Source organism: Papio anubis, chromosome 8 (assembly GCF_008728515.1).
Source record: "Papio anubis isolate 15944 chromosome 8, Panubis1.0, whole genome shotgun sequence".
Lineage (NCBI taxonomy): Eukaryota > Metazoa > Chordata > Mammalia > Primates > Cercopithecidae > Papio > Papio anubis.
In genome coordinates, this window is record NC_044983.1 from 139,537,040 (window position 1) to 139,546,235 (window position 9,196).

A 9,196-nucleotide genomic window follows, 5' to 3' on the forward strand; every position below is an offset into this window, starting at 1 on the left:
ATTGAGTGATAAAAGAGCTTTCAGCAGAGAGGCGACATGGGAGGTCCCCCTACCTAAAGGCAGGAAGTCCCCTCAATGTGGCTGAGTCCAGAGCTTTTATGGGCTCAGTATTGGGTGGGGGCAGGCCATAGGTAGTATTAGAAAAGGCAACATTCAACTGGTTAAAAAGCATTATTCAGGCTGAGTGTGGTGGCTGGCTCCTGTAATCCCAGCACTTTGGGAGGCTGAGGCAGGCGGATCATCATCTGAGGTCAGGAGTTTGGGACCAGACTGGCCAACATGGTGAAACCCTATCTCTACTAAAATACAAAAAATAGCCGGGTGTGGTGGCGTGTGCCCGTACTCCCAGTTACTGGGGAGGCTGAGGCATGAGAATTGCTTGCACCAGGAGGCAGAGGTTGCAGTGAGTCAGGATCGTGCTACTGCACTCCAACAGCCTGGGTGACAGAGTAAGGCTCTCTCTCTCAAAATAATAATAATAATAATAATAATAAAAGCATTATTCAGAAAGAATCCATCAGGAAAGGGCAGGCAAACAGGAACAGAAATTCTCGCTCTGGGTCTCAGGTTTCATCCCAACCAGCAGTTCTGTGTTTCAGACTCAGGCTTTTTTTTTAGCTTGGAGGTTTCACTGGGGACCTGCCTCTATCTGCCTAGGCATTTGGCTACCTCCTGTCACTATCAAAATGTCAGGGCTGAGTTCAGTGGCTCTTGCCTATAATCCCAGCACTTTGGGAGGCTGAGGTGGGGAGGATTGCTTGAGACTAGGACTCAAGCAATCAACACTGTCTCTAGATAAATTTTTTTTTTTTTTTTTTTTTTTTTTTTTTGAGAGGGAGTCTCGCTCTGTCGCCCAGGCTGGAGTGCAATGGCCGGATCTCAGCTCACTGCAAGCTCCGCCTCCTGGGTTTACGCCATTCTCCTGCCTCAGCCTCCGGAGTAGCTGGGACTACAGGTACCCACCACCTCGTCCGGCTAGTTTTTTGTATTTTTTAGTAGAGATGGGGTTTAACCGGGTTAGCCAGGATGGTCTCGATCTCCTGACCTCGTGATCCGCCCGTCTCGGCCTCCCAAAGTGCTGGGATTACAGGCTTGAGCCACTGCGCCCGGCCAGAAAAATTTTAAAATTAGCTAGGTGTGGTGGTGCATGCCTATAGTTCCAGCTACTTGGGAAGCTCAGAAGGGAGGATCCCTTGATCCCAGGAGGTCGAGGCTACAGTGAGCCGTGATCACACCACTGCACCCCAGTCTGGGCCACAGAGTGAGACCCTGTCTCTTAAAAAAATAAAAATAGGACCAGGCACAGTGGCTCACGCCTGTAATCCCAGCAATTTGGGAGGCTGAGATGAGTGGATCACGAGGTCAGGAGATCGAGACCATCCTGGCTAACACGGTGAAACCCCGCCTCTACTAAAAAATACAAAAAACTAGCCGGACGAGGTGGTGGGCGCCTGTAGTCCCAGTTACTTGGGAGGCTGAGGCAGGAGAATGGCGTGAACCCGGGAGGTGGAGCTTGCAGTGAGCTGAGATCTGGCCACTGCACTCCAGCCTGAGCGACACAGCGAGACTCCATCTCAAAATAAATAAATAAATAAATAAATAAATAAATAAATAATAATAATAGTGCCAGGGGCCGGGTACGGTGGCTCATGCCTGTGATACCAGCACTTTGGGAGGCCAAGGTGGGTGGATCACGAAGTCAGGAGATAAAGACCATCCTGGCTAACACGGTGAAACCCTTTCTGTACTAAAAATACAAACAAAATTATCCGGGTGTGATGACAGGCTCCTGTAGTCCCAGCTACTCGGGAGGCTGAGGCAGGAAAATGGTGTGAACCTGGGAGGTGGAGCTTGCAGTGAGCTGAGATTGTGCCAGGTACCCAGGAGGCTGAGGCAGGAGAATCACCTGAACCCAGGAGGCAGAGGTTGCAGTGAGCCAAGACTGTGCCATTGCATTCCAGCCTGGGCAACAGAGTGACACTCTGTTTCAAAAAAAATAAAAAAATAACAGCCAGAGCCGGGCGCGGTGGCTCAAGCCTGTAATCCCAGCACTTTGGGAGGCCGAGGCGGGCGGATCACGAGGTCAGGAGATCGAGACCATCCTGGCTAACATGGTGAAACCCCGTCTCTACTAAAAATACAAAAAAACTAGCCGGGCGTGGTGGCGGGCGCCTGTAGTCCCAGCTACTCGGAGGCTGAGGCAGGAGAATGGCCTGAACCTGGGAGGCGGAGCTTGCAGTGAGCCGAGAACGCGCCACTGCACTCCAGCCTGGGTGACACAGCGCGAGACTCCGTCTCAAAAAAAAAAAAAAAAAAAAAAAATAAAAAAATAACAGCCAGAAATTTATTCTCTCACAGTTTTAGAAACTGGAAGTCTGAAATTGCAGTGCTGTGTGTGTGTAAACAAAACAGATAAACAAAAACACTGGTCTGAAATCAAGGTGTCAGCAGGGTTGGTTCTCTCTGAGGCTCTGAGGAAGAACCCGCCAGTTCTCTTTCCTGCTGTGGAGCTGCCGGCTCCGGGGCACCTCTGCTGTGATAATCTCAGTCCTGTCTCTACCTCCATCTTCATGTGGCCTTTCCCTCTGTGTCCCAAATCTCCCTCTCTCTTCTCCTGTAAGGATACCAGTCATTGGATTCAGGGCCTGCCGTTACCCACAGTGACTTTGTCTAAAGACCCTTGGCTTAATTTCATCTGTAATGATCCCATTTCCAAATAAATTTGCATTCCCAGGCTCTAGGGGTTAGGACAGTTTCTTCTCCTTCTCCTTCTCCTTCTTCTTCACCAGGCAGTGGCAGTGGCGTGATCTCAGCTCACCGTAACCTCTGCCTCCCAGGTTCAAGTGATTCTCCTGGATTCTCCTGCTTCAGCCTCCCAAGTAGCTGGGACTACAGGCACACGCCACCACACCCGGCTAATTTTTTGTATTTTAGTAGAGACAGGGTTTCTGCATCTTGGCCAGGATGGTCTCAATCTCCTGATCCACCCACTTCGGCCTCCCAAAGTGCTGGGATTACAGACGTGAGCCACCATGCCTGGCCTGGGGCTCTTTTGGGGGACAATGCTCAGCTCAGGAGACATGAAATGAACACGTGCTCATTTTATAGCTCTGTGAGAGCCACGCTTCTTAACACCTATTTAACCTTCTCTTTCTTTTTCTTTTTTCTTTTTTTTTTTGAGACAGAGTCTCGCTCCGTCACCCAGGCTGGCGTGCAATGGCTTGATCTCAGTTCACTGCAACCTCCACCTCCCAGGTTCAAGCAATTCTCCCACCTCAGCCTCCCAAGTAGCTGGCATTACAGGCACACGCCACCAGGCCCGGCTAATTTTTGCATTTTTAGTAGAGACGGGGTTTCACCGTGTTGCCTGGACTGGTCTCGAACTGACCTCAGGTGATCTGCCCATCTTGACCTCCCAAAGTGCTAGGATTACAGGCATGAACCACTGTGCCCAGCCCCTTCTTTCTTTAATGACAATTTTGGACACCAAAGAGACTGGGAACACAGGGTTTTGGGAACGTGAGAGTGCTGGGAGGTGACGGATGGGCTTCAGAGCGGGGCTGCACTGAAAGGCTGGAGTGAGCTGCATTTCTGGGGCTTGGATGGGGCAGGGGCAGGGGCTGTGGGCACTTGGGTCCTGGGGAAGGCTTTCACCACGTCCCTGGGCCCTGTGGCTCAGTTGTGTGACATCGACTCCCCGCCTCACCCTCAGGGGCAGGATGTCACACCCCATCCAGGGCCCTGCAGTCCGGGCAGGATCCTAGGCCACAGTGTGGCTCCCATGATGTGAAAACAGGACAGAGGTCATTCTTTCATTCATTTTAGGGGTGTCTCCCAAGAGTGGGTGGCAGAGTCCTCCACCCGACGCTTCCCACCATGGGGCAGCCATGTAGGTTTGATGGCCAAGGCTCCCTGTGATGGCAATGCCCGGGCCCCTAGGCAAGGCACGGCATACCCCGCCCTGCAGCTCACACTTTGCTCACGTCACTGCACAGATGCCTGGAGGCCTTACTGTGTCAGCCCACATGGCTCTTCTGGACCTGTTCCATTACACAGGAAAGGTTGCTGAGGGAGGCAGATGTTAGCAAATGAGAACACTCCACAAAGCCTGGCTCTGGGAGGGGCCCCAGGTCCATCTGTCAAGTTCTAGTCTGGGCTTTGGGGATGAGGGACTGGAGGCCAATCCCTGTCCTGCTAGCAAAGTGATGCAGGGCACACAGAATCACTGAGCACAGCATACTTGACCGTGGGGATGACGGACTTCACAGGAGACACGCCATAACAGAAGGGGCACTAGAGGGCTGGAGGCACGGGCTTTCCCTAGGCTGGGACCACCCCACTGAAGAGATGCCTTTGGGTTCAGTCCCAGTGGGAGGAGCAAGAGGAATGTAGGAAGATGAGGATGAGGGGCCACTTGTGGGAGGAGGAGGAGCCACTTGTGAGAGTTGCGAAAAGGCCTTGAGGCCTGAAAACCTCTTGATTCCAGCTGCTGGCTCAGGAGCCCTGGTGGATTCCACAAGGACGGTGTTTTATTTCATGCTCACAGTGGGGTCTAGGAGGGCTTCCAGGCAGTAAGTGCCAGGACCCGTGTTGGCACCCGAGGATCCCTGGCCTGTTCGGGGACGGTGACGTCAGTCCATCAGCAGCCTTGCTGGCTGCATGGAGTGCCCGGGCCTGTGCCCCTACCCAGCCAGGGCTGTCACAGAGTGAGGAGTAGCAGCCTCGGGCACTGAGGAGGCTGTGACGTCACTGACGTTCCCATAAGAAGCTAAGTTTATTTATTTATTTATTTATTTATTTTTTTGAGACGGAGTCTCACTCTGTCGCCCAGGCTGGTGTGCAGTGGCCGGATCTCAGCTCACTGCAAGCTCCGCCTCCCGGGTTCACGCCATTCTCCTGCCTCAGCCTCTGGAGTAGCTGGGACTACAGATGCCCGCCACCTCGCCCGGCTAGTTTTTTGTATTTTTTAGTAGAGACGGGGTTTCACCGTGTTAGCCAGGATGGTCTTGATCTTGTGACCTCGTGATCCGTCCGTCTCGGCCTCCCAAAGTGCTGGGATTACAGGCTTGAGCCACCGCGCCCGGCCGAAGCTAAGTTTAGACAGGGACCAAGGAGGGCTGCAAACTGGACCCCAGAATCTGAAGTCCTGGCCCTGGGTAGGTCTCCCCATGGGCACAGGAGCTGCTCCAGGACCCCTGTGGCCACTCTCCTGATTGTCTTCCAGTTCCCAGTCAGAGGCATCTCCTTGGCCCTCGCACAGGCAGGTGGTGAGTTGGAGTCCTGAGGTTAAAGAGATTCACTCTAATCACACTAGCACGAAGTGCTGAGGAGGGGGCGATACCTCAGGAAGCCCTCAGCCCTCCCTGGATTAGCCACACGCTTCTCACTGCAGTCCTTCCTGCAGGTGGCTGCCCGGGAATGCGCAGTGCGCCCAGTGCGGAACTGGAACCCTCCGCTCTCAGGCGGGAGCGGTCCGGGCGCCAAAAGCTACGCCTCTGGGGGCCGCCAGGGGACGCTGCCCTGCCGCGGAGGCCCGCACGGACCGGGGCGTGGCCTGCAGCCCCGCCCACCGCCCACGGGGCGGAGCGCTCGGCTCCGGCGCGTGCGCACTGCGCGCCCTCCCGCAGGGACTGCTGGGCTGCGAGACGCAGAGCCGCGCCGGGCCGGAGCCTAGCGGAGCGGAGCGGTGGTCGGAGATGTGGCGACCGGTGAGGACCCTCCTGGCCCGGGGCGCCCGAGATCCTGCACACCAACCCCAGTGACCCGAGACCCGCAGGTCCCCAGACTCCGCCCCGGCGATCCTCGGGGCTCTTTTTCCCTTTGTTTTTTTGAGGCAGGGTCTCGCTCTGTCGCCCTGGAGCTCAGTGGCGCGATGTCCGCTCACCGCAGCCTCCGCCTCCCGGACTCAGGCGATCCTCCCGCCTCGGCCCTGCAAGTAGCTGACACCGCAGGCGTGACCGCGCGCGGTCAACTCTGTATTTAGCAGAGTCGGGGGTCTCGCCATGTTGCTCAGGCTGGTTTCGAACTCCTGGGCTCTAGCGGTCCGCCCGCCTCAGCCTCCCCGAGAGCTGGGATTTCAGGCGGGAGCCGCACCCGCAGCCCTGACGCCGCCTGCACCGGGAGTCGCAGGGGCCTCTCCGCCCAGCCCGGAGGCGGCTGCCTGGCGCCCCGGAGAGCGCGGTCTCCAGAGGGCAGGGGCCCCGCGGGGAGGCCTCTGGCGCCGCTCCCCTCGCGAGGCGGCCTCCCGGGGTCACGGACGCCTCCCTGCCCAGCCTGCTGCCCCGGACCTCCTCCACTCGCCTCCCTGCCGGGCCCGCCCTGCCCTGAGGCGGCGGGCGGGCGGGGGCTGCAGGGCGGGCTCTGCTCTGGGCGCCCCTGCCCCGGCTCAGGGGCGCGCTTCCCACGGCTCCGAGGCCCCCTCTCTCAGGCCCTCGGCGTCTCCCCGCTCCCACGTGGCCGCTGGGTCCCGTTCCACTGTCCCTGCGGTTGGGACTGCGAGGGGGCGGGGCAGAGGCCTTGACACGCATCTTACCCGCCCCCTTCCCGAAGAGATGGAAGGGGCTCCTGGCACCGTTCCTTTTTTTTCTTGGAATGTCAGCAGAGCTTGTGTTTGGCGATAAGCTAGCCTTGACAGTCTGGCTATTAATAGCACGCATGGACGGCCCACTCGTGCCCCAGCCCAGCTGTGTGACCCCAGGGTGCTTCATGGGACGGGGAGGTGGCCTTCAGTGCAGCTCCTTTCAGGTGACAAAGTCTTCCCACGTGCAGGTCACTCAGTCCCTCCCCAACCCCAGCGATTGGACAGGTTGGTTTAGCCCCTGGTTAGGAGCTGCTCGTGGCCAGTGAGCAGGGCTGGGTCCAGTCTACGTTTGAGGGCTGGCTGGGGCTGAGAGGGTCACACACCCTGGGAGAAGGACGGCGTGTGTAGTCGCCAGACCCACTTACCCCGCCCAGACTCCCAATCTGTCTCTTCCTAACTTTGGGGACAGTTATGTGCCTCAGTTTCCCCTCCTGTTGGGCACAGGGCTGTTGGGTTCCCCAGGCTCCGGTCATCCGTTCGTGGTTTTTCGTTTCTGGCGTCATTCTGAGACTCAGCAGTTGCTTCTCACTGCTGTGGACGAGCCTGTCTGTGGGACCTGCATCTTCCTCATCTGCAGGTGCTGGAAAACCAGGCACGATTGAACATGCACGTGGTTCTGTGGCCAAAGCACGCCCTTTGGTTGTGAACTTCGTGATACCTGTGTGACTGTTACCACTCAGACACTTGCTGCTCTCAAGGTAGTCAGCTGGGGTCTAAAGCCACTCTGGAAAGGGCGTTGTTTCTGTGTGTGCAGACCGACTGCACTCTCACTATAGGAAGCCTGAGAGGTGGGGGCCGAGGGCACCCGTTTCATCTTGTCTAAACTGCAAGGATTTGGAAGTGAGGGGAGCTGCAGGGATAAGTGTCACCAGGGACGGCTCAGGAGTGTGGGGGGAAGGCCCTGAGAATTCACCGTCTAAAAGACTGCTTATCTTCTGGCAGCTTAGAGGTCATGTTCTGGGTGAGGTTGGGGCTGTGTGTCACGTGAGAATTGCCCTGGATGGGGCTCTGGGAAGTCTTTCTGGGAGGTGTGGCTGCAGGCTTGCCGCCCCACCCATAACCTCTCTGGACCTTGGGGAGCTCTCCTGTGTGATGGAATTTCAGAGAGGATGGTCTGGGTGTGCTGGGCACCCCACATTCAAAGGAGCCAGGCTGTTGCACAGCCTCATGGGCCCTACTTGGGTTGTGTCCAGGACCAGCCTGAGGCAGGGGCTGCTGCCATCTCTTGCCTGTGACCTGCTGCCTGTTGGCATGTGGGGTTCTGTTCAGTCCTGTGCTTCACAGCTGTTGGTCTCATTCGGCAGGCATTCATTGAGTGCCTGCTTATTCAGAGATGGTGAGAGGTGGCCCTGCTCACAGTCTATTGGGGAGACAGATTCTGTAAGTTAATAGTCACGCTGGGCGTGTGATGAGGGCAGTGGCAGGATAGGACCACGGTGAGCAAGGTGGAGCCAGGCGTGGGCATGAGCGAGGCTGCTGGTGGACCAGGGTAGGGTGATGGTGGCCCGGGGTCTACTGGAGGGATCTCTGTCCTGGATGAGAATAGGGGTGAGAGACGCAGCTGGAGCCCCTTTTGCAGTGTTGGTTCCTGAGGAGAGAGCAGAAAACTGTTGTTGGAGATTAGCGATCAGATAGCCATGACTTTCCCGGCCTCACCTACTCAGTGGAGCCCGTTGAAACGCAAGCAGCTTGCGTTGTTGGTAACAGATGTGGTGGGTGGTGGTTGGGATACCCACCTGGAGGTAGCTCCCTTGCAGCCACTTATGAGCTGCTGTTCGGAGTCTCTCCACAGTCCCTGGGAACGGCTGCCTGATCGCGGGGCCTCTGGCCGTGCACGCGCTGGCACCAGAGGTGGCCAGTGTCAGGAGGTGCAGGTTGGGTAGGCAGCAGGTAGATGACCCACCTACAAGTCGCTGCCCGGCTGCCTCGGGTTTTCCTTGTGAATCAGCACTTGCTGGGTGTGACCTCGCCAAGCAGAGGTTTCTGTCAGCCCGTCTTCTAGGGACAGGAGGTCGTGGACTTTTCCTTTGGCTTTTGTGTTGTTTGGAGTCCTTGAAATTTTCTCCAGGGCTCTGAGCTCTGGCCAGAAACCAGCTGGCAAGTCAGTTCCTTACTAGGTCCAGTGTTGAGGACCATGTTAGCGTCTGCGCCGGGGGGCATGACTGGCTATGCACTGTCCTTTCCCCCCAAAGCCTGACTTTTTAGAAGAGCTCTCAGTTGGAGAATTTGGGGTTGAGGGAGTTGTAAGACCTCATCATAGGTCAAGTGTGATCAGGAGACCAAGGTTTCTGGTGAGAGCTGTGTTTTCTTTCTTTCTTTCTTTCTTTTTTTTTTGAGACGGAGTCTTCCTCTGTCACCCAGGCTGGAGTGCAGTGGCCAGATCTCGGCTCACTGCAAGCTCCGCCTCCCGGGTTCACGCCATTCTCCTGCCTCAGCCTCCCGAGTAGCTGGGACTACAGGCACCCGCCACCTCACCCGGCTAGTTTTTTGTAATTTTTAGTAGAGACGGGGTTTCACCGTGTTAGCCAGGATGGTCTCGATCTCCTGACCTCGTGATCCGCCCGTCTCGGCCTCCCAAAGTGCTGGGATTACAGGCTTGAGCCACCGCGCCCGGCT

General features: G+C 56.7%; 1 protein-coding gene across 5 annotated transcripts in view; it reads left to right on the forward strand.

Moving 5' to 3' along the window:
• Positions 1 to 5,582: 5,582 nt before the first annotated feature.
• Positions 5,583 to 9,196, forward strand: part of ADCK5 (aarF domain containing kinase 5) — a 19,357-nt gene continuing 15,743 nt past the window's right edge. For 2 of the 5 annotated variants that reach the window (XM_003903272.4, XM_009213793.3), the window contains exon 1: positions 5,583 to 5,708. In XM_003903272.4, coding sequence (XP_003903321.1) covers positions 5,697 to 5,708 — 12 coding nt within the window. In that variant the 5' untranslated portion in view covers positions 5,583 to 5,696. The remainder of the gene's footprint in view (positions 5,709 to 9,196) is intronic. The other 3 variants (XM_009213794.3, XM_009213795.4, XM_021942752.2) reach the window with 3 other exon arrangements.